The 25,801-nt window shown below is 32.7% G+C and overlaps 3 protein-coding genes across 7 annotated transcripts; 1 reads left to right on the top strand and 2 right to left on the bottom strand.

Moving 5' to 3' along the window:
- Positions 1-1,263: 1,263 nt before the first annotated feature.
- On the bottom strand, positions 1,264-18,228 carry LOC100256125 (uncharacterized). 4 transcript variants are annotated; one of them, XM_002284712.4, is made up of 15 exons: positions 17,937-18,227; positions 17,304-17,381; positions 16,589-16,638; positions 16,413-16,466; positions 15,511-15,563; positions 14,675-14,747; positions 12,479-12,540; positions 11,645-11,713; positions 10,277-10,382; positions 9,241-9,311; positions 8,033-8,133; positions 5,021-5,116; positions 4,295-4,362; positions 2,080-2,125; positions 1,264-1,497 (listed from the first exon to the last, which is right to left on the bottom strand). In XM_002284712.4, the coding sequence occupies exons 1-15, from the start codon at positions 18,144-18,146 to the stop codon at positions 1,417-1,419; spliced, it is 1,218 nt and encodes a 405-aa protein (XP_002284748.1). In that variant the 5' UTR covers positions 18,147-18,227; the 3' UTR covers positions 1,264-1,416. The 4 variants fall into 4 exon arrangements, 3 of the variants coding, with proteins under 3 accessions (XP_002284748.1, XP_010656365.1, XP_010656364.1); XM_010658063.3 differs by having other exon boundaries at positions 17,495-18,071; XM_010658062.3 differs by lacking the exon at positions 17,937-18,227 and adding an exon at positions 17,819-17,919.
- A 1,473-nt stretch (positions 18,229-19,701) lies between these two features.
- LOC104880679 (uncharacterized) lies at positions 19,702-25,275 on the top strand. Of its 2 annotated transcripts, XM_010658195.3 has the most exons (4): positions 19,702-19,913; positions 23,735-24,276; positions 24,370-24,604; positions 24,687-25,275. In XM_010658195.3, the coding sequence occupies exons 2-4, from the start codon at positions 23,743-23,745 to the stop codon at positions 25,145-25,147; spliced, it is 1,230 nt and encodes a 409-aa protein (XP_010656497.1). In that variant the 5' UTR covers positions 19,702-19,913; positions 23,735-23,742; the 3' UTR covers positions 25,148-25,275. The 2 variants fall into 2 exon arrangements, with proteins under 2 accessions (XP_010656497.1, XP_059596802.1); XM_059740819.1 differs by lacking the exon at positions 19,702-19,913 and having other exon boundaries at positions 23,675-24,276.
- Positions 21,729-22,528, bottom strand: LOC109123406 (uncharacterized). The gene is made up of 2 exons (XM_019222998.2): positions 22,324-22,528; positions 21,729-22,222 (listed from the first exon to the last, which is right to left on the bottom strand). Exons 1-2 carry the CDS (start codon positions 22,526-22,528, stop codon positions 21,966-21,968), a joined length of 462 nt encoding a protein of 153 aa, XP_019078543.1. The 3' UTR covers positions 21,729-21,965.
- Positions 25,276-25,801: the final 526 nt, after the last annotated feature.

Here is a 25,801-nt window from a genome sequence, read left to right as displayed (position 1 = left end):
ATGTATAGTTGGCAATGAGAGGGACTATACCATGAATAATCATTTGACTGAATAATTCTAATCTCACTTCTAAATGTCGGCCTTTTGCGGCCCACTTTATGCTCTTTGTTCTCCCTCCCTTGCCGGCGGCCGTTGCTCCGTCTGTGCGATTTAGCATCACTTCATAGCTAGGAGGTTGTCCTATCAAGTATAAAGTGAACTCATCATTTGGTCATTTAGCATTTGAGGAGTAGCTTTCATGGTAGACAAAACAACATCTCTTTAAATAACCAAACAAAATTTGAAGTTAATAGACTAAAGAAAAACCACAATCAATCTTTCTTTCTCTTTATATCTGTCGGTACTTAGAAGTGAAAGCAGGTCCAAATTCTGTTGAAGAACTCTTTCGTTAAAGGTTATATTTGGCTTTCAAAAAACTCGACTAAAAATAGGGGAAAAAAAAAAGTTTTATTTTTTATGTACAAATTTTAACTAATTTTAATTATATTTTATTATTATTTTTATAATATATCAAACATAAGAAAATTATTTTTTTCCATATTTTTTTCCTTCACGTTGTACTTTCCTGAAACCAAATATAGCCTAACCCATTTTTCCTTTACTTACTATTTTCCTAGAATCAAGCATAGCCTGGAGAAACCCAAGCTTAGAACTAACAAATACGGCTGACGAATATCTCTAGTGCAGGGAGAAAAAAACCAGTAGATTCATCGAAGTTCTGCCAACTTATCAGTTTCTTTTTTTTTTTTTTTTTTTTTCAGAAAATACAAACCTGTGCTGTGTTTATGGTGCCACCTTCTTGAGAATATTTGTGATGTCATGAAGGCTCATATTCTGAGTCACGGATGCTTCTAATGCAACACAGTTACACAGCCGACAAGGTCTGTTTAGAAAATCAAAATGAAGCACAACTCATCAAAAGATGAACATCTTCTACGCAAATATAATATGATCAATCAATTTAATATATAGATGTCATCTAACTATACTCACAGTGTGAATCTCTTGGGTGGGATCCGTTGGTTGCTGGTTCCACTACCTGCCTGCAAAGGACACTAAACAATATGGCGCTCATGTAGAAGGGTGATGTATGCTGATCTTCTCAAAGAAGAGAGTAGTAATAAACCTTAATAGATTGGTCCGATGCGATGCTTCATCATCGGGTTCAAGATTGGGCGACCCTCAAAGGGTTTAAGCCAGTCTGAAACTGGATTATCTTGATATGCTTTGTGAAATCATGGAATCAATAAGAAACATATAATATGAAGAAAAGGGAGATGACTACTGCCAACTAAAAGTCAATTATGCAAATGAAATTGTTTTACATCATATCATTTGAATTGTTATTTATTTCTCCCTAGCATTAGGGAGGAAACTTTTTAACAATAGGCAATGTTCAGACAGAAACACGAGCCCTTAATTTTTCAGGTGGTAATATTTGTCGAGGAGCTTCTCAGAATACTCTCCAAAAGTTAAGGCACAGTTTGATGGGATCAACTGAAAAAAACATAACAAACAAATTTCGATTTAGTAGCATGACATTCATAAGTGGCACTTTTAGCGCAACTAGAAATCAAAAAACCAAAGTGAACGAAGCGCTTTGATACTATTGCTTCAATACAACAATAACGTGTAATATAGGAAGAGAGTTTGACAAAGGCAAATTCAGTCTGCCAGGTTATCTGAAAATCATCTGAAACTCATCTGGGTGGTATTTATCGAGCTTTCTCTACTGGTCCTAATAACTTAATCAAGTTAAACAGGCGAAATTCACAAGATAATCCATTCTGCTTTAGAAAAGCACTCCTGGTGATTTTGGGATGAGGAGAAAAAAAAACGTTTATAACATGAATGAGCCTTGTAAAGTCATAGAAACATCTTGAATCTGGTTCACGGAATCCTTTCCCATCATTTTTTTTCTTCACTATCAAGTCTTCAGCGAGTAAAAAATTGTCATGCCAAAGCTAGAATCTGGTAAAGTTTGGTGATGGTCAGGTGGCAAATGCCACTATTGGTTTTTGCATTGTGAGTGCTGTAATAGTGCACACCAATAAGGACTTTAGGGTGCAGAATACATACCTCTTGATGAATATGCACCTCCTCAGGAAAATTAAGCTTTTCATCCCTACAAAAACGAGGAATGCAGAAAATTTAAACCAGCATTACACATATTTCAGTCAAATTTAAATTCAGGTTTTCCACTCATTCACAGGTGATAACAAGCAAACCAAGCATAAGGAAAAATATAAAAAGGGGATATTGCTATAGCTCCAAACTAGGTCCAAATGGCTTCATAAAAGTGTCAATTTCCTTTATGCTATGTTTGGTTCTTAGATGGTACCAAGGCAAGGGAAAAAACTGTTAAGGAAAATAATTTTCTTATATTTGGATATTATTAAAAAAAAAAAAAAGGGGTAAAGAAAAATATACTAAAGAAAAGAGATGAGAAAATAAATAAAAAATTTCCGCCCTAATTTTTCTTAGAAAATGTGGGGAAAGTTTGAGGAAAGTGCATTATTCAAGAATTTAATTCTTTCTCTCAACTTTTTCATCAACAACCAAACAAGAGAAATATTTTATAATCCTTCTCAACATTTTTCCTTTTATTTGCTTCTCCTCAAAGTTTTCAGGACCCAAACATAGCCTTAGATTATGTTTGGTTCCCATAAACTATAAAAGAATGAAAAAAAACATTAAGGAAAATGATTTTCTCATGTTTGATTGTATTATGAAAAATATCAAAGAAAATAAAATATAATAAAAATTAAATAAAAACTTATGCATTTTCAAATTATTTCATCTTTATATTGAAGAATTAAAATAAGTAAAATACATTTGAAATAGTATATAAAAATAGTTTATTGACTCTAAATCTATTTTTTATTTTTCTTTACTTTTTCTTTCCTTGTACTTTTCCTCTCTACTTTTTTCCCTTGCATTTTCCCTCGAAATTTTCAGGAACCAAACATAGCTTTAAGGAAATACAGGTTTTGAAATTGATGCAATCAGGAGTAGATCCACAGTAGCAATAATCACACTGCTCCGCTAGGATATCCATCCCCAATTTGCAAAAGACAAGTGAATTCTACTTCGTGAAGATTCAATACCAATCCTCAGAAACTAAGAGGAGAAATAATCAAGAAATGATAACACCAAAATGAGAAACCGTATGAGATTCCTCCAAAGCTTGACAAAATATGGATTCCAAAACCTTCTCCGCATCAAGCTACCTCTCCTTACAGGTTTATTTCTTTGGGATGCAAAGAGACAATGAAACGGTGGATGAATATATTTCTACATCAAGAAGATTCCACATTTTTTCAGCAGAATTTTCGAGATCACTTTAGAAAAAAATTTCAAAGAACAAGTGAGAAGTTTCAGGACAAGCAGTAAACTGCCAGTTACCGTTGAAATTCTTTAGCAATAATACTCCTTAGATTTAGGAGTGCATGTGTGTGTGTATGAGATGTGGGAAGAAAGGAAAGAACACCGAACTATAACAAGATAACTTCATTTGACTCCATTTGTTTCAAAAAGTAAAATAAGAAAAACGATAAGTAACAAAGTCCTAGAATGAGGCGATTATCAGTAAAAAGGAATGAACATATTCATATTATCAGTCAATTCATACCCAAATAACCAACAGATTGACTATGACCTTCCACAAGAAAGAAAAACCAATTATTTCTGGGGAAATTAATTCCATTTCTATAATTTTAGTTGAAAACTTTTCTTAAAGCCATCATTTCTGAGTGGTGCAATTCATGTGGTTATATACAACCTGTACAACTATTTATCACTGGTAACCAATCTCTTGCTATTTTCCTTTTGTTGACAAGAATAGTTCATATACAAGAAAGAGAGTCTAAATGGGACCATCATTCTTCATTCTGGAAAAAGTATAGAATTTGTTCCAAACAAAGATTCATTTCGTTTCTTGTAAAAATAATTTTAAAGTTTCAATAGAACAATGGTGGATTTATACCCTCACCTTGCCAGTTGCCACTGATGTTTTATAATCAATTTCATGTTTTCTGTTGCTGTATTACATTCAGGGGCAAGTCACAATAAGGTTACAATGGACCAGGCATGATCAGAGAAGCTGATGTTGATAATGAAATTGTTCCAATTAAGAAAGGGTAACAATATTGTTAAGTGTATTCAGTTGACCATGAAGAGAGGATGGTTAAACATGTATAAATGCTATCAAAGCAACCAAAACAGCACTGGGAATACCCTTAATAAAAAAGAAAGCATGTCTAAAACAGCCAACTACATATTAAAACCCACATACCAGTCAGGCTGCATGAATAATGCAAATGTTGATCGTTCAACACCAGAAGCCTCCTCTCCCTTAGGTGCCTAACCAATGAGCAGACCATAAAGATATAATTTCTTGAATGACATGACTACAGAAACTGAAAACAAGAAAGAAAGTGAAACTATTAACTTAATATGGACAGGCCCTGGCCATAGAGAGGAGTACTAGATCTTAGGTGTTCATGAGCAACCAACAGCTTGCTCAGCTCCACCCTAGTTTTCCTGTCACCAATTGGAGAGGCAACATCAAGGTATGAAAGGGCACATCCACCATTTTGCTACAGAAGCAAAATGGGATGAATTACAAAATACACCAATTCCTTTCTATGAAAATACAGCTGGTCCTCCTCCATACCTTTTAATGTGGTGCTTGTGTTAATGGTGATTGGACAAGGTCAGGACAAAACCAGAGGCAGTGTGCTCCACACTTGTATTGGTGTATGTGAATTATTTTGGTAACAATCAAAAACAATTCGTTGTAGATAAACTTAATAATGGTGCATGCCACCAAATTTTTTTTCCCTTGAAAGGTGTCTCAGTAAGCTTAATCTATCTACATTAGGTCAATACGATAACATATGCACAACAATGCTCTGGTCACACTAGATACCATCATAATGCAAATCTGAAAACTAGGCTTATGCCCTGAAGGTTGTGCCAAAGCTTTAGATGGATAGACAAAAGGATTATCAGAAAGTACCCGAACGCAATGTGGTGTTGCACAAAGATAACCTCTGGACAGTATTTCAGCCGTCTCACCAATTTGATATGCTATTTCATCTTCTCCAAAGACAACCTTATGAACAAAACAGCATCCAGGGTAATATATGGAAAACTATATCTATCCATCTAAAGTACTGAGGTACTTCGTATACCACTTAAATGAAGCAATGCTTTTTCAAGTTATCAACATAAAAGAGCACATCAAAATTTGTTATCAGGGAAATTCAAATGACCAAACCTTGCGAACCAAAACCCCATCAGCAATCTTCTTGTTAAACTTTTTGTAACACATTCTATATTTATGACTGGGTGGAACTGAAATGAGGCTACAGGAAAGGGATATTATGATACTACAGAAATGCCCCAAGTATGGACCCTTAGCATAGCTCCAAAAGCCAGAGACATCATTAACAGAAGGAATATGGCATCACAGTCTCTTTTTATGTCTACATCTATTTCGTGGAGTCATACAGGGTTACATTCAAATATTAGATGTACAGGTTGAGAGGCAGTCATCGTATTTTCCTATTGCAAATGCATAGAGACAACCAAATAACACCCTTGCTCTAGATGTGTTGTCTAATTAACCTATCTACTGTGCTCCAACTTATCACTAACAAATGCTTATATGTTTTACAATAGTGCATTTTCTCAATCTTCCCTTTTTGTTTTTTGTTTCTTTTAACTATTATTATTATTATTATTATTATTATTATTATTATTATTATCTCTAATAATTGTAGAGGAAGCTCAGACAACTTCAGTCACAGAATCAACAGAGGAACTATATGAAATAGGAGGTAAGTTGATTGATATTAATTTGTGAAAATTGCATCACAGTAAATATTATTTTCCTTGTTACCGTCATTGGATTTCCTGGTCACTTAGACCCAGAAACCTACTGCTATTACATAAAGCAGAAATAGGACTTGCCAGAGATTCTTACTTTCTGATTATTTATTTTACCTGCTTCAGAAATGTGTTGCCCTTTCCATTGCAAAAAATATAAAAAGGAGGAAGAGAAAAAAAATGGCAATTTATTTACTGTTTCCTGTTTAATCATCCTTTTTTTCTCTCTTATCATTAACTTGTGCCTTCAGGCTTTAGAAGTATTCTCTCCATTAACTTGGGGAACATTCCCTAAAGATTATGTACGAAGTTGAGAAGAGACCAAAAAGACAGGAACCAAAAACCTAGGGAGACCACATGCTTTTCAATATTTTAACTATAAGATTTGATTCTCAGTGATATTTGTGTTCAGTAAAGGCCCATTACTAGGTCATCCTTTTTTCACCAATTTCTTAAAGATAATTAGACAATACTATTAATTTTAAAGAAAAACTATCATTGCTCAGGTAGGGATCTTAAGCATCAACTGCCGTAGACTCCATTTACTTATAACCATAGTTGTTAACTCGTAAAGGTATCATGTATTGTTTTTCTATTTTTCTATATTGTGTACCGTAATGTATCATGTATCGTAAATTTTTTTACATCGTAAAAAATAAAAAATAAAAATATGTATATGTGTGTATATCTATTGAAAGCATGAAATACAGAGTAATAATAACCAATTTTATGGAAGATAGTAGGATCTAAAGAGTTAAACTATATCATATCACATGAAAACATTGAATGTTGAAGTTTTGACAAGTTCAAATTAACAAAATATGACTTTAATATATAGATTCATCACATAATCCAAAAAAATAATCTTTTTAAATTTTTAGTTCCAACTTCTAACTAGGCATATGCACTTCTTGTCTTGTTAATTGATATAGACACTTATTGTGTTGTTCTAACTAGGCATATATATATATATATATGTCTTTATGTGTTATCTTCAAAGTTCTAACTTTTTAATTCGTCATCATTTCTTTCTACCAAAAAAAAAAGTTAATATATTAGGTAAAAAATTTTATTCATTGCTCACCATCATTTTCATTGTCAACATTCAAATCATTCAAATAAAAATTCTCTAATATTTATTGTAAAAATAAACTTACTTGACTTCTAATATTACACTTGACAATAAGAATGTAGCTTTTTATATAAGATTATTTTACCTATTTCTATTTTTTATGGCCATTTTTTAATCATTTAGTATATTTTAAACAATTAATATAATAAATTCCTTTTAACAAAAAATTAATTTTATTTTTTAAAAAAAATTATAGAAAAATAGTTAAAAATATATGTATCATTGTATCATAATATCACATGTCGTAAGATACACTTTAAAATAAGAAACGGATTGCAATACATATCAATTTCCATAAAAAATGTATTGTACCGTGTATCGCAAGTTTTTAACACATGTTATTCTCTAATCTATTAAGTGATGAAACTAATTTTTAAAAAAAGAAAGAAAGAAAGAAAGACCTAAACGCTACTTGAAATATCAATACTTGAAACAATGCATGTTTTTTTCAAAATATGCTTTACCTTTCTTATTGTAATGGAATTTAGTTTTCCTTTTGGCTGGTTGTTTCATTGTATATCAACACATTTGTCACAAAAAATCCTAGAGCAAACAAAAATCTACATATGACTCTAAACACTTTTCCAAAAGTCACCTTAAAAGGCAGAATATGGCCCCACAACCTTCTCATGCTTGTTCAGTACATAGGTTTCCTTTCTGACAATTTTTACTATTAATATATAGGAGAGTTTAGTTGAATATTTACTGAAAACTTTCGCTGAGACTTTCCATCATGCACCCCCCAACTTGCCCAAGAAACACAAATCCCAGCACCAAGATTTCATTTATTTTGGCACTATCAATAGATCCCCATTCAAAGGTGTGATATATCACAAACATTGACATGTGGTGAGTAAAAGGTAAGACAGCAGTCCCAGAATCAGTTATATGTGTGATGCATAGTTTCATATTTTGGAGTAAACAATTATGAATGTCAGTCATCATTGAGATAATAGAACTGCCAGTGAATCCTAGAATTACTGTGAATTTAAGAACAAGAATGTGTACTTTAACTATTTGATCAGTTCGGGTTTTAATATAAAGACCAGCAGCACTATCAGGGCAAGGTATTTCTACAGCATCTCTCATAAACATGCCACATGTCAGACCTACATTCAAACAGAAATTAAACGGACAATGTGAGAAATACTTACAACTACAAAGATTCTAAGAAGACAAAAAATGTTTCTCAACCAACAGAATCCGAGTTACAATGTCCATGGAATTCATTTATTTGTAATGACATATATATAGAAAAGGAAAGAGAGAGAGAGAGAGAGAGAGCTAAAATGTCATTTATGTTCATTTGAAATATTCTTAATATTTAAATATTGCTAAACAACTTAGTAAACTATGCTGCATCATCCTCCCCTTCCAAGAAATTTAGTGTTAGTCCACAGATCTTTTCTATTTTTTTCCTTTTTTAGAACTTTGTTAGTTTCTGGTCCCTGTTTCTTCAAATATACACATGATTTCTAACCTTCAAAGAATTAGTAAGTTGTCTAAAAATCATTTTCCTACTTCATTTTCATTATGCAATTCATATAAGGAGCTCTCTCACCTCCTTAACCATTCTTCGCCAAACACATATCATGAACCCTTTTTGCTCTTAACATGATACAATTCCCTAATTTTAATTTTCCTTTTGAATTCGTGCAAAACTAAATAAAATTAATGGACAACACAATAAAACTGTTTTTATGCATAGAGGCTGTTATTCCAATTGAAAGTATTAAACAAACTTTTGATGTAGTAGGGGCCAGATTCTTTGCATTGATTAGGGAGCATTTAGTCACCATGGAAATAATATCATTACAGTTGTTTTAAATAGAACTTAATACACACACACATAGATGCTATAAACCAAGAAAGAATAAGTAATTTCCTTTTCCATGGGTTTTCAAATGCACCTAGAGTTTACATTAATTTCAACTCATAGAACTTGCACAGACAAGCAAGAAGACACACTTTTGAATTCATCCATGAAGAGGAAAGAAGTGATCAGGCACACACATGGCCACTGAATTTTAAGATTGCAATATAATGGATATTTGCAAATCTCTTTCATTTTAGTTGTTAGTATACAGGGAAGCTCGAGGATAGTGTGTTTAAACTAATAGCATATCAGCGAACCAGATAACAGGAATGGCTCAAATGATCATTGAGCTCTAGCTAGAAATTAACAATATAGTAGGATGTCTGGAAGAATTGATCACCTGTAAGGGAACCATGGTCTGTATGCCATCCACACCAAGATGACATAGAATCACCATCCCTGCTGCAATTACTGCAAGAAAAAATTCTATTATATTTGTTAACTGGTCAGAATTGGAGTCCTCAAACCAAGTACTGTACTATTCAAGGACACAAACGAGATTAGTCTATGCTTATCAAGCAATTCTTTTCTAAACCTTCAACACAGAAGAAAAATCCACACTTGAATTCTGCTGAAATTTCTATTATATTACCAAACAGATAGTCACTGCCCTATTAAATTGGAATTACAGAAAAAAAAAACACAAGGAAAATAAAATACAAAGTCACTCCTGGTCATTAGACCTCCTAATCAACATTTCTCTCTTAACCATCCACACACCCCAAAATCGAGTTAACTAAAATGCTCCTAAAAGAAGCTAGCAAACTTTAGAGATAGGAACAAGCAAAAGCAACAACAAAGAAGCTAGGGAGCTACAGAGGTAAGAGGTAGTAGAGGTAGCAAAAGTGGCTAACAAGTTAAAGGAAAACATTTGATGATGAAATTGTCTTTCTCATGTGTCATCTTTTAGCTCTTTACTGTCTTGAAATGATGTCTTCCAATTAAAAAAATAATCTTAGATATCTTCCATAATACCTGCTGCATCATCTTATGTTCTTAAATTCTATAGAATCTAGTCTAATATTTTCATAGAGCTACAATATTAAAAGTCTCCATTCCTGATTTAAAATTTTGGTAATTTTAAAATTTAGCAAGGTCATGAATGAAATTCATTAGGTAAGCTTTTAACTTAGAACTTTGAATGTGCCAGCAACAAACAATTCAATCATGTGAACTTGAAAATTCCTTTATCTTGTATTTCCCAGCACTATGACTAAGCAAATAAAGCAAATATAATTCACCAAAGAAAACATAAATGTAGCCACATATTGATCAAAATATAACAGACCTGCAAGAACATGATGAGTGAAGAAACACCAAGGGCTCTATAATAGTATTATTCAGCCACAAAAGTGTGTGATAAGAAACATAATCACCTCTTCTCTGCTGGAAAATAATAAAGCAAACGCCCTTTGTGGCACCGAGAGCGAAGAAGTATCTTCTCTAGGCCTTCATCCTCTTTAATTTTCATCAATCTGGATACTGCTCAAGCACTCATAAAATTTTTTGAGGGTCACTTAAGAGAACAGCAAGGCAAAATACAAACATGTTACATAGTTACAGAAAAGCAAGATGCATTTGACAATTTTTAGAGCTTACACAGAGCCTAGCAACGCCCATAACATGCGTGTTTAGGCCTGAGCATGAAAGGGCCCTGAATCGAAACATCTGAGCCCAATGCAGATAAATCTTCTAAACACCAATTCAAGCTTGGCATGGCCCCATAAATATATTACAACTTATTTGGGAAATGCCAGGTAATGAGTAAAAGTTAATTTTTGTCAGATTTGAGGCTTGAAGCATTATCTCTCCCTTGTAGACAAGAACATGGTCCGAAAGCTCAACTTTCAAGAGGGAAACTCATTTCCCAAAAACACCATTCAGAACTGGTGGACAACTTCTGTCAAAAATATATAGAAAGAAATTGATGTTTAGAGAGGTTATTTTTTTGTCACTTAAGGTTTAAAGTATTCATTTCTCCCTTATAGATGAGAACATAAATATTGAAAACACCCATCTTCATAGAGAGCTGTTTCCCATGAATCCTGTTCAAAAACCGACGAGAAACCTCCATCAAAATTACAGGACATGAAGCATCAATTTCCCAGGAAAACAGTTAAATGCTTCTTAAAAAGGCACAGGAAATGTTTTTGGAATTTTTGAAACAGAGATTTGGAAATCTTTCCTAATATTTAAATGAAATTTCATAGCCATCAAGGTTCTCCATAAACTTTCCCATCCATTTCAACATTATCATATGTCCTTGAGTTACTTTTCAAGCTTCACAGTCATCGTCAAACATATGGATCGCCTTTTCCATTCTTTTTTAGTCATATTCATTGTTTTTTCCTCATATTGTCTCTTCCTTCCGATTCTCAAACCAGTAAGGATGAGAAAGGCTCACCACTTAGTCCAAGGTAACTTAATAATGGATACAAATATAGATGTAACTTAATTAGACAACTGGGAAATAAGCTCAAAAAATAAAGCTCATTAAATTTCCAGTCCACACTCTTCCTTGTCAATGAAGATTGAACTCTTTTCAAATTAGTTTTCTCTGAAGTCCTCTAAATATATTCATATGGAACGTGACTAAAATAATATGTATTAAAGAAGTCCTTAAAAAGTTTGTGCAAACAATCAACTGTTCTAACAAAATATGTGAAAACAGATAGCTTACACAATGATAGTTCACTTTTGGTGTTGCTGTGAGAAATTCAAAACCCTAGATATGGAGAATTTACCATATTGATCACAGTGATATGCCACCATTGACCCAACATCCAGGATCAGCTTCCCAAGAGCTTTGAAAGCTACATATCAATAACCAATTTTAGAAACCATATAATCCACGAAGCATCAGAATCTTAAAAGACATTCACTATATTCAATTAGTAGATCTTGCTCTCAAGCCATCATCATTTGCTAAAATATCAATGCACACGAAACACTTAGACATGCATAAACTTCTTTTTGCATTGTAATAAGAGCTCACTGCCTCTAATAATTGTTCACAAAATTTCTGTCCAGACCCTTGTGGGGCATCATTCCTTTTCTTCGAACATGCACATGTAAGGAAAAATAACTTGTAGGAAGCAAAGTCTGGAACCAAAATCACTTAGAATAAATCAATTCCAAGGAAAGAGACGATAGCAAAGAATATATTTTGAAAAAATGATGTGGAGAATACATATGTTAAAATCAACACAAGGAAAAAGTAAGTTGGTTAACAATTAAAGATCAATAGATAACTGATAATCAGAAGTTTCACAAAGAGGGACCAGCAAATGTTGTGGACCAATATGATAATTGCTTCAACCAAATAATAATACGAATTAATTACACCAACAAAGCATATGATTCAAGATAGTTCATATAGTCATTCACATGTATGCACCAGTGGGAATCATATCTTTAGCCTTGGCATGTATTATCACTCATATTATATCTACAGATCCTAAATGTTTCTTGAGAACAATGTTAGACAAACTTCAGGAAAGAGAACATCTACATATGCTGAAAAGTTAAGCATCATAAAATCCTAGCAGAGAGAACAAAAGAATTGGATGTGAACATACCCACTTCGAGTTCTGGCAAAGCATGTTTTGGCCATATATTTGGTCCACAATATGATGGATACCTACAGACCAAACATGAGTTAAAAAAAAAAAAAAGCAATAGTAAAGAAAAATAAAAAATAGGACAGTTAATTGTTATACAAGCATTTAAAAATTATGTGTCATTTTTATTTCAATAACAACAAGAATTTTCATCTCATTTTTTCATCTATGGCTAAGCATGCATGTCCTCTAAAAGGGAGCATTTCTTTGTTACTCTTCCTCACCTTTTCTCCTTGTCTTAAAACAATTTCAGCTGATATTTCATAGAAACACAGTGATTTATATTGTGATAAACAAGGATTTATCATCCATTTCAGCCAAACATTCATGTTCTATAGCTGGGATCCTGGATTTAGGCCAAGGTCTTACAAGGGAACAGTTTTTTTCTCCAATACTCTCTCGTGTCCTCCTTGTCTTAAAAACAACTTCAGGCAATGTTTCACGAAAATACAGAAAAGGGCAGGAAAATCAGCATTCTTGATTTGTGAAATACAATTTTTGGATACCATCTTCATTCACTCCTTCAAAAATTAATACAACACAATAGCTCATTGTTATTTTTGTGATGGGCAAATATCTCATAATTTTTAAAACTCTGTAACGTAGAGATTGAAGTTCTGTGAGCAATATATCATAGTATTGTCAATCAAATATATATATTTGAATGTGTATCATTTAATAGTTATAATGATGAGAATATATCAGAAATAATAATTAATTGACTACTGGAGAAACTGTACCAAAAATTATTTTGGAATATCGAGCAATATATATATATAAAAACACAACACTCATAATTTTCTTAATCATCTTAACTCAAAAAAACATTAACCAACTACTTAGGTTTGCTACATCAGTCCTACTCCATTTAAATCTATTTTGGGGTGCTATTTTCTATTAAATCATAGGCCATCCTGTCTTCTCATAGAGTCTCCCAATCTATGTTCTAAAATGTTTATTAAGTTTCCAAGTGGAAGAAGGAAAAAGAAGAAAACAAGGAAAAGTAAGAGAAGGAGGTGGATAGTTTTCCAAAACCCATGATTTAACCTATTCCTGATAAAATGAATTGCAAGTATCCACAATAGTAATGAAAATTAAAAGAACTTGTATTTACAGAGATGCTCCACTCAGCACTCCTTCCCTCTCCCTCCTCCACTCCCCACCCGAAAGTACCCTCATTAAGTTTGGAAAAATGTATACATGCACATGACACAGATCAAATAACATAAACATATTTTGAACTTTCGAAGAAAAATCTCAGCCAAGCAAAGACATGGATCAACTAACTTCAATTTCACATAAGATGCATGTGTCACCCAAGACTTCCTCCCTCTCTATCCATATGCTTAATTCTATACTATTTGACAGGAATCTACAACCCTTTTGCTACAATATAAACTCCTTATCCTTTTAACAATCATCAAAACTTCTTTAGCAAGAGGCAAAGCAATTGATATAAACCAGTTCGGCATATGCTTCTATACACCTTTCACACAGGAATGGTCACAGATTATTTCTTGGTCTACTTAAGTAACAAGTTGACACCCTGCAATATATGGAAAAACAGCACCACAAAGAAAAAGAGCACCTATGGATGCTTCTGTACATGTCTCCATTCAACTAAACAAACATTATCCAAAAAAATATGCAGTCAATTATACAATTTAAAGAATGGATTTTATACTTGATTAACAGAAGAAATGCAAAAATGCTCAAAACATGTGTTTTTGAGGAAGATTAATGATTGTTAAGGCCATAACCTAATATATGTTGTTTGTGCAACATAGTATCATAGCCTTGGTTTTCAAGAGGTCATGTATATTTAATGGGTCCACATGCAAAGCAAGAGAAGACTGCATGTGGGAGAAAGTGTTTATGCCAGCTTGATATATATATTGTTGGCCAATGACCTAGTAGGTTAAGGTTTTGGGTCACATTATGGTTTTCACAGTTGATTAGCATAAGAAACTCTTTCAGACATTGTTCATCTGCCAATTTACAAATTTTCTTTAATCTTGAAAGGGGAAAATTGTATTGAATTATCAAGTTGCTTCTTCCCTCACAGAGCACAGATTCCCTAGCCATATACACAATCTAGGATTAATGAGCAATATTTAAAAGCACAATAAATAAAAATGTTCATAGCCATTATACCGTTGGATAAGAGGTGCCTCAGTTGTGGGTATGTCTAATATTGGATTTGCATAGAAAGAGCCTTTCAACATATCTGCACAACAAAATGCAAGAGAAAAGCAACAGGTGAAGAATATATATTTATTGGACCCTGAACCATTAGTAAACAAGTCAACCCAACAACTTGTTCAAAAAGTTGAAGTATTTAGTTTGACCTTGCAAATACTAAAGATATTCACTATCTTAGTTTCTTGTCATAACCTTGCCAACAAGTTTATTTTAGTAAATAACGAATAAATGAAATAACATTTGCTTTTGTACATTAGAGAGTTATTGCAATTTTCTGAACTTTTACTTTCATAAATAAACATAACTTTTACATTTTTGACAGTTCGGTCAATCTGGTGGTGCTAGAAAAGGCTGATGGAAACCTAAGGGTAGGTTTACCAAAAGCATTAGAAGAAATTAAAAAACAGAGAGCTCTATCTTATACATGTATTAACAACCGATCTCAACAGCACCGTAAGGGCCATGGCCATCTCCCTAACGACTATTGAATGGCCTTTTATTTTTTTCATAACTGAAAATATTGCTTTGAAAACTAAACTGGGAAGCAAAAATCATTTTGCTAATTATAAAATTGAGGCATTGATTGAGGGATTGATTGGGTGAGGGAAGATGCATCATATACATTTTGAGGTTCTCTCAAATGATCTTTAATATTTTCTTATATACTAATGAACTATAAAAAGACTTAGAGAATAATTGCTCTATGTGCCACAGGAGGTTCCACAAGAGGAAGCTTGATTGTGTTAGGTCATAAATCATTTATAGAGTTCCTAAAAAAAAATACTTACCAGGTTTTCCAGATTCAAGCTTCTCTTTCCCATGACTCCATCCAAAGTTGTACCTACAGATGAGAGCGGTTAAAAAGAAGCAAAGTTAGATGTAAATGTGTGATTAAGGGCAAGTTAAAAATTGAAAGCTGATATCACAACCGCTTATAGAAAAATATCTGTCTCCCATAGGATATCTATAAGCAATGGAAGGTGATCAGCTAAAAGTCATCAGAAACTTGATGTCTTTCAGAGTATCAAGCTGCACCAAATCTCCTTCGAGGGATAACATTTTCACCTCCAATAACCAAAACATTATAAAAAGACTTCATAGAGAAAATTCCCTTCCTTGGGCCCTTCTGACACATGATACCTTCACTGACTCCTCCTATATTGGCCTTATAAAGGTGCTAAGAAATTACCAACAAACTGCATCACCTTTTTGGCTTATCTTTCAGTATTATTAAAAGTTCAGTGGAGTTTCCATGCATTTTCTTTTATACTGATTCCTGTTATTTTAAAAAGTTTTCATTTTTCTGTATCTGAGTAAGATTTGCCACCAAAATGGAACTTCAAACATAATTTTCTCCTTCCATATTTATCATAAGACAAGACAAGTGGAACTTCAGAAGAACCTATTTAACACTACATTTATGTCATATCTGCAATATCTCAAGCTAGAAGAAGAAGCACATTATTCTGAACATCTCCTAAAATGTTGCATTGGTAGGACTTTAAGAAGAACAGATGCAAAGAAATGATGGTTGTAGTTTTCAAAAGTACTCCCAAAGGAAAAAATAAAATAAAAATATAAGCAATTAAATGCCGTATAATGGTTCTTAACCAGGGATGATGGATCAATGGGTAGCATAATATCAATTTGAAAGTAAGAATAAGTGAGAACTGAGAACAGTAAAAATTACCTGCTATTAGGATCTTCAAGTTCCTTCTTCACCTCCTCAGGTAGGCTTGCTAACCTGATAAAAGAGCAGGATCAATCCTATGAGCAACGGCATAAGAATTACTTTAAGCCTCTATCTTCATGTTAGATCTATGTGAGATCCGGATAAATACAGAAATTCCTTTTACAAGCTTATACCTAGGTGAAAGGCGTAGGAGATTTTGACGCAATAAAGAAAATCCAGGTACCTATATTGAAGAAAAGAACAATCTCAAAAAGGCAGTAAAGATGAAATTGAAATCAAGCATAAAGTGAGTAGTGCCCTAAAAATCTCACTGGCAACTAAAATTTCACAGATCAAAGTAAACAATACACACAAAATTAGAAGAAATATAAAGAAAATGCAACATTTTTTGTGGAGTAATTGTCAATTCATAGATAGCGACATTTGGCAAATCATGTTTTAGAAAAAAAAAAATGAAAAAAAAAAGGCAGAAATGGAACCTATTAAAATTTTAGATAGTTAAAAAAACCTTCACAATAGCTCAAGACAACATCTGGTGGGTATTCATGTCTTTACATTTTGAAGAGTCTTATCATGGCCAGTGTAGATGCTATCTAGTGAAAGAATTAAGGGGATCAACATGCAGATTTCATAACTAGAGGATGGAGAGTGAAATTTTTTCATACTACTAGCAAACTAGATATATATGACATATTGAATGTTTTCAGTTTTAACATAGCGAATATGAAAAAAAGAATCAACTATAAAAAATTTGAACATTAACCACGATGATAACCTAGTAATTAGCTCGTGAACAAAATCAAGGCATGAAACCCTGCGGATTTGATAAAAATCAAATACTGAAAGAGAGAGAATTAACTCAAAGAATCACAAGTAAAACATTCTTACATCAGCTATTGTCAGAATACCCAATCCATTGGGTCCGAACCCTTCTTCAATCTTCATTGATAAATCAGCATTTTTGTCCTATTTCAATCAATTTCAATACAAATAAAATTCAAGCAGAAGAATTAACGTATTCCAAACAAGCAGGAGAAACGGAAGAAACATAGAAGAAAAATAGATGGAAAAGATCAAACCGCGTATTTTCAATTGTTTGTTTCCTAAGGAGATAAAAAGAATAATCAACTGAATTAAGTCTTATACAATCACTTTAGTGAGATGAGGTTTTTAGTTTCTCAGGAACCAAACATTAGAAGAAGTAAGAAAGTGAATTTCTTTTCCGTTTCTTTTGGTCGGGTCCCTCCGAAAAAGGTAAAAATTGTCTCTATTTGCTTACTGAGAATCGGAAAAAGAAAAGAGTGACGGAAACAAAATTCATATCACACAATTCTCGTTTGTTCAGTTCCCAATAAAGAAAGAACAGCTCAACTGAGTATCGCACAACACATTGACAGACTCACGTCGAGTGCTCCATTCTCCAGGGAACCAAACATCCGAAAAATCAAAGTCCCGAAACTTCATTTCCAAGCCTTTTCCTCCGTTTTCTCGGCAACCAAACAGGGCCGTCAAGATACGTACTATAAGCTCCGGATATGATATGGTGACGGTGACTGTTTGGAGCACGGGAGGCGCGGGTGACTTGCATGACATTTTCTGACAGGAAATCCGGCAGGAACGCCACTGATTGGACGATGACGGTGGAAGAAACCGCGCGGGAGCGGAGAATTCTATGCGAGACCGGCTCTTATAAAGCGACGATGGTGATGATCTTAAGAGATTGAGATTCATTGTTTGACCGTTTAGTTTGCTTCAAACGACCAAAATCCTGGTACAGTCCAAAACACTTCTCCACGATGAGATTGATTCCAAACGACTATGGAAGGAAATTATTTATTCATAAAAGATTGAATAAATCAAAATTAGATTTTTTTTTTTAATTTTAAAAATTTTATATATTAATAAAAATATTAAAACAATATATTAATTATCGGAGTTGAAATAAATTATTATCATTTTTTAAATAGAGGGGATACTTATTTTTTTTGTTTTTAAAATAAATAAATAATAAAACTATAAATATATCACTTATTTTATCTTATATTTAATTGAATATAAAATAGAATAAATGACAATATAACTTATCGCATCATATTACCAACCAAATATAGATTCGAAAATATTATTTCTCTCTTATTCTATCTCATCTATATTCAATCAACCAAATATGAGTTTTTTTTTAATGTTAAATTTGATTAAAAATAAATAAAAAGACTTGTTGTAAAAATAGTTAAAAATAATTAAGAATAATTTAGATGTGATTTAATAAATAAAAAAAAAAAAACCTCATTACGTTGTAGTCTGGAAGGCTAAACATTGTGTAGAAGTTCGGGCTTAATATGTCAAACACTAATGAGAGATGAATGTATATTCATTGTTAAGGGTAGTTTGGTTATTTCATCGAAATACATTTTTGTCCTTAAAAAAATCACTATTCGAATAGATAGAAAAAGAAAGTGAGCATATACATGAAATAATTTTACTTATATCATATTTGATTGATTTGATATAACACGAGATGGGATATGATAAGAGATAATACCATATCTTATTTCATATTTAATTGATAATAAAATAAAATAAGTTATTTTTGTCATTAGTCCAACCAACATAAAATGTAACTACATATTCAAAAAAATATTTTTTTTGGTTAAATTTTAAAAATAAAAAAAATTATGGCGACTGAATGACATTACCAAAAACACAAATTTCACCATTACTTAATAATAATATATTAAGATTAAAATAAAATATAAAAAAACTTATTTAATATTATTCATACTTACTTTTTCTTGTTAATTCAATATTTCTCCTTTTTATACTTTTTTTTTATGTTGGTTTAACTAAATCATAAAAAATAATATTTATTTAGTTCTTATTAACTATTTATATTTTTACTTGGAAGTAATAATATTAATATTAGTCCATCAAAATCTAACCATTAAGCTATTAATGTTTTACTGATTTATTGTATGAAACATTGAAACATAAGTTTAAAAAAAAAAAATTACTTTCAACTATCTTAAATTTAGTTATTTGAAAAAGTGAAAAAAATCAAGGTATTAATATGGCATCTATGAAAATTTTAATCTTAATCTTAATTTATGCTTTTGGATGTAAGTATAAAAAATAAGACTAAGGTGGTGTTTGTTTTTTTGGCTTTTTACTTAATGCAATTTCTTTTTAGAATTTAGGTTGTTTATTTTTTTAATTTTTAATGACTTATTACTAAATTTTTAAAATTTTTGGCTAAATAAAAAAAGCCAAAATATTTAGCTTTTTCTTGAAACCTCTCAAAGCCCGACGCCCGACGCCCGACGCTCGACCTTAGCCCACCCATCCCCTCAAAGCTTTCTGCAACTGGCATCCTCAACCCTCAGGGCCTCACCTCATCCCCAGAGCGGTAATTTCTTCATTCTCCTCCTCCATCGCTCTGCATCCGAGACTACACAGTTGGAGACGCTTCACTTTCAATCGACATTGTTGATCTGATTGAAGGTAACCCTCAACCCAAATTTATTTTGGATTTTCGGATTTTAATAGAGCAGTCGAGTCTCATTTCCTAGTGCTTCTCTCTTTAAAACTCTCATTCTCTATTCTGGTTCACATATGCAAGTGCTCTGTTTAGGGTTTTTGAGTTCACGTGTTGCAGGTCCTAAGATAATTTTAGGATTTCTAGGCTCTGTTAGAGGAGCTGTGTGGGTGTTTCTTTTGTTTGAGTTCATTTTTAAGAAAAGATTTATAGGCTATTGATTTTGTTTGAGATTACAAAGAATGTGGGTATCGGGTATTTGGGTTTTTTTGTCTCAACAAGACCAAATCAGGAGTATTCAATGGGTGGTTGGGAGTTTAATTTCTATCTTTTGCAACCCTTTTGAATTAGTTGTTCAAACTCTCTTACACCATTTCTCTGATTGGTATGTGGATGCTTTGTTTGCTGAATTTTACTTGGGTTCTGTTTATGCATCCTGTCCTTGTGATCGACTTCTGAATTTTTGGCTTTGGTCCATGGGTATCCATCCTTTTAAACTCTCTAATGATCTGGCTGTAGTGAGACTGTAGACTCTTATAGCATGTGCCTATATTTTCATATATAATCTATGGAATGTTTCTTGGATTTTGTTAGATGGGTTTAACGAACAGGGTTATAAGCTGCCTTGTTTATGGGTATGGTTTCTATTCCATCTGTTTGCTGAGTGAGAATCATAGAGGGTTACTAATTTTGTGCTAATATGATATATTTCTTTGTGTTTGAAGATTCAAAATATTATGTCTATTGGTGATATATATTTAGAGGTATTATTTACCAAATCTTATTATGCAATACAATATTTCTTCTAATGATTATAATCATGCTAGTTATTCTAGGGCCTATTCACAAATTTACAAGTGAACGATAAAAAATTGAACTAATTGCAACCGTTTGAGTGCCTAGTTACAATGAAAAAAATTTATGAAAGTGAATTTTCCCTTGAAACTCTAATGTCTTTTTTCCTAGATGGCCTAAGTTTTGAGTCGACTTGGGAGAGATGTCTTTAAGTGGAACAAACACAGTTTGAGCAGTGATGGGTATGCCTCGAATTCAACCTAGCGTGGGAACTTTTTTCTGCCATTAGTTTTGTTTGTAGCCTTCAGGTAGAAAGCCTTCCAAGTAGAAAGAGCAAACATCAGATGTGTGTTTGTTTAATATAGTGTTAAATAGAAAATTGGGTACGAGCCCTTTAACACAAGATTACAAAACTTTTTAAGCGGCACTGGCATCCCACTGTGAACCTGATTTGTCGATCTGGTTCTGGATGTATACATCCCTTGTAATCCTTCTTACTCTAGTTTACCGCACCTGAATCAACTCAGCTCCATTGCTGTATGAACTCGTTTAAATAGAAACAGACTTCTACACCAACCTGGACTGGTGCAACATTACTTTAGCTCATGTCACTCGCTTAAAGAGACCCTCTGGGCAGTACTAGGTTAGTCTTCAACCTGATTGAAGCTGTGGGAATTGTAATCCTGCAGACATTACTCTCTCTAATGTTCCCCAAACTTTTTTTCAGAACCCAATTGCTATAGTGATTCTACCTACGTCATTTTTCTTGACCATTTTCTGCCCCTGGTTACTGGAAGGGGAAGAAATCCAGGAGCTTCTAGTAAAAGAAGGGTGTAAAGCATGTCACCTGCCTTGTTTATTGCTTAGGTGCAAGGATCATAGGGTTGAGATAATTTTATTTGTCTGCGTTTTTTTTCAGATAAAATGTCTTTTGAGGAAGGAAAAACTTCAGAATAGAAGAGCTTAAGATCATTCCACAGACATGGTAGGGGCAAAACGATGATGAGTCCCATAAATAGAGGTGAAACATATTACAAATCAAAAGAAGAAAAACCAAAGTTAATCCAGGGGGAGCACTAATTTTCCTTCAGCACCCAAGGTGTTCTACATAGGAAAACTATGATAAGAATAGGCAAACATTATTTCCCTCACACTCCAAAATTTCTTTGAAAGCATGGTCCTGAGTGGAGGACTACCTTTATCTATATCCCCACCTGATTGCTTCAGGCTTGTGTTGCCTCTAACCCCCCAGCTCCATTCTCCATCTTTTTCTCAATTACACCCTCTGGTTTTTGGGTCTTACATGCTTTTTCTACCTTACCCTTGTGCTCCTCTGCTTTCACTTCTCCATTCTCCATCTGTGCCTCATCTGCTTTCACTTCTCCATTCTCCAAATTATGTTTGTTAACTGAAGGGTTATTGCTTTGATGGAGGAGGATTTCCGTGCTACAGCTTCTTAATTGCTCAGTTGCTGCCTCATCTGCTTGTCACACGCAACAATGAAATAGGTAGCCAAAGTTATAATCATTGCTTTAAACACTTGAAAACTTCCTTAGGGTTTGGGAATGAGGAAAGACTCACCTAATCTGGGGATGGTGTGGCCTTGAGGGTGCCTTATGATAAGAGGGTTGTCAAAGGCAGTGGCGAGGTCCTCAGAAGGCAATCTCAACCAGTCCTTGGCTCCAATGAAGTGGACTGATCTGACCTTGATGGGGTCCTTATAGGCAACATCACATATGCTGGGATCTCTGAACTTGGACCCTGAAATTGATATAAACAACTTCATGGGTTGTTTATATCTTATAGGGAAGATATAGATTGAGTTGGATTTTTATCTTATAGGGAAGAAGAACTACTATGTACAGAATATTCAACCAGGTTATCCTATGAGTCATTAATTTATATAAATTACTAGTCACAGCTTGACTATGTAAACAGGTTAAGGTCTTTTTTACAGTCTTGAACAGGGTAAGGTCTTAGATCAAATACATTTCTTTGAAACTACTATCATTGTTAGGCATGGGTATAGCTCAAAATTAAATAGATAAATCCAAAATTGAGGTCTTAACTTTACAGTTTCAACCAGAATGGAATGGTTGAGGACCCATGACTCCAAACAGATGGCACAAAGGACTCAAAGCTTGTTCCTACTGTTCAGCTGTTTAGTCATATCTATTATTTGTTGTGCATGCTGAACCAATGACTTTGCTTCACTTATGATAGTAGTTTTATCTTGTTGTTTATCTTGTAAAATAGAAATATCCAGAAGCTAAACAATTCCGTTTTAAACCATTAGCAAATGTGGAAGAATTAGAGGCATTGTTTGGAGGAGTGTTAGCTACTGGGTCTAAAAATTGGAGCTCTGGAGGAGTGATAGCTTCTAGGGCTGAGGAATCATCAACACATTCTACATCTATGCCTAGCGAAACTTCAATTAGTTTAGAAGAAGATGAGGATTTGCCAAGAAATACTAATGATGAAGCAGAAGGTTCTAAGAAAAAATAGAAGAAAGGAAAGAAAGAGCAAACTCAAGAAGAAATGAATAGAATAGTGAATGTGTTGGAGAATTTTGAAGGACCCTCAGTCAAAGAATGCATGAAGATTTTGAAGAGGCTCTTGACTTATGAGGATCCATTATACTATGTAGCAATTAATGCATTTTGCAAGAAGAAAGAGTACAGAGAGGTGTGGATGGAGATGGAAAGTGACGAAGAGCGAATGGGATGGATTCAAAGCTTGCGAAAATAACTTTTTAAATATTTGTTTTAGATTTGTGGAATACATAGGGTATATGACTTATATGATGATTTTAATTTGGTACATTTGGTTTGTTTGTTTTGGATATTTGATACATTTAAACTTTTCCAATTATAAGACTTTTTCTCTACATTTTATGGATATTTGTTTTGGATATTTATTACTCATACATTGTTATAACTATTTGATTATATTGTTATGCTTTTATTTCATAACTATTGTTTTTTTATAATAGATATTCTTATGGAGAATCTTTCACATCACTCAAATAGTTCAAGTTCATCATCATCAAGTGAAGATGAAGATACAAAGTTAGAAGTGACAAGAGTTTTAAAAAAAAGATTGGTTGTGTTGTTGCTCAAATTATTAAGTGACTCATCCATTGATAAGGAACGAGTCTCTACTTCATCATTTACAGGTTCACTTTTCATTCAAGAGCTGTTAAATGGTTCATCTAGCACATGTTATGAACTAATGCGGATGGAAAAACATGGATTTATTTCTCTATGTCACATGTTTCGAGAAAAAGGATGGCTTGTTGACAGTAAACATTTGAATGTTGAAGAGAAAATGGCCATGTTTCTTATGACTATTAGTCATAATCTTCAGAATCGATTGATTAAGAATAGATTCCAACACTCAAGTCAAACAATTCACAAATACTTCCATGAGGTTTTAGTGGCCATGGTGAATTTCTCAAAAGAGATGATTACTCCTCCATCATTCAATGATAGTTCAAATGGTATCTCCAATCGTCGGCTAAGACAAATTTTTAAGGTATATTATTTTTTATTTCTAATTATTTATATCATATTTGTATTATTCTCAAAAAAATAATTATTTATATTTTAAAGAATTATTACCATGTAGGATGCTGTTGGTGCAATTGATGGAACTCTTATTCATGCATGTATTCCCACTAATCAACAAGTACCTTATCGAGGTTGTGGGAGAGGAGAATGTTTTCAAAATGTTATGGCAGTTTGTGATTTTGACATGATATTTAGGTTTGTTGTTGTTGGATGGGAAGGAACAGCTCATGATTCAAGAGTCTTGACAGAAACTATCCGTAACCCACAACATAATTTTCCAATGCCCCCATCAGGTAAATATTTTATTTTCATTTTATTTAATATGATTTATATTTATTCATTATAATAATCAACTCAATCCTTTTTTTTTTTCAGAAAAATATTATTTAGTAGATGCAGCATACACACACACTCGAGGTTTTATGGCACCATATCGTAATGTGCGCTATTGGTTGAGTGATTTTCGTAGTGGTGGTAAAGCTGTAGGAAAAGAGGAGATATTCAACCAATGTCATGCAAGATTAAGAAATGTCATTGAACGTGCTTTTGGTGTTGTTAAGGCGCGTTTTCCAATATTGAAGAGAATGACACCTTATTCGTTTACTACTCAAACAAAAATTGTCATGACATGCTTCTCCATTCACAATTTTCTTCGACAAATCTCAGTTGCGGATAGATTATTTTCTGAATATGACAATGAAGTGGAATTGGAAAGTGACAATGCAAATCAAAATCAAACCTCCACTATAAGCAGTTTTTTTGCAGCATCTGATCAAGAATTCATGCAACAGTTCCGAAACCAAATTGCAAATGAACTCTTTCAAGTGTTTAGTTAACTTGTCATTTTTAGCTTTTTACCATTGTAAGAAATGCAATGTTTAGATATTAGAAGTATTTCTTGAATTGTTATGTGATGTCTTCGGATATTTGAAAATATGTACTTGAATTGTTATGTTTTTTCTTTAATTTGATTTAGGTTTTATCAATCCATTATTTTTCATATTATTAAGTTTAAATATTTTATTTTAATTATATAAAAAATAAATATATTAATTATTTTTTGTAAGAATGATAATGATAAATTATTTATTATAACAATTTTATTATTTTGAACTTTTTAGAAATAAGTTAAATTATATTTTTTTAATACATTAAAATATTAAGATATTGGTTTTCAGCATATAAAAAAACAAACAGCTTAATACTTAATAGAAATAAAATTTTAAAAAAACAAACAACTTAATGCTTAATGTTATTAAGCATTATTTAGTATTAAGTTAAAAAAAAGTTCTATTTAGAATTAAGCCAAAAAAACAAACGCCACCTAAGGTATAAATAAATAAGATCAAGTTATAAATAAATAAGATCAAGCTATAAAACATTGAGACCTTAAATGACACACTTATTTTTTTTTAAAGTATCCATGACATAAATTGTTTAATTATTTAAAATAATTTTAAAGGATTTTGCTATGAAATGATTAAAATTAT

This window comes from Vitis vinifera, chromosome 11, assembly GCF_030704535.1.
Source record: "Vitis vinifera cultivar Pinot Noir 40024 chromosome 11, ASM3070453v1".
In the NCBI taxonomy this organism is placed as follows: domain Eukaryota; kingdom Viridiplantae; phylum Streptophyta; class Magnoliopsida; order Vitales; family Vitaceae; genus Vitis; species Vitis vinifera.
This window is presented reverse-complemented; position numbering and strand designations above follow the sequence as displayed.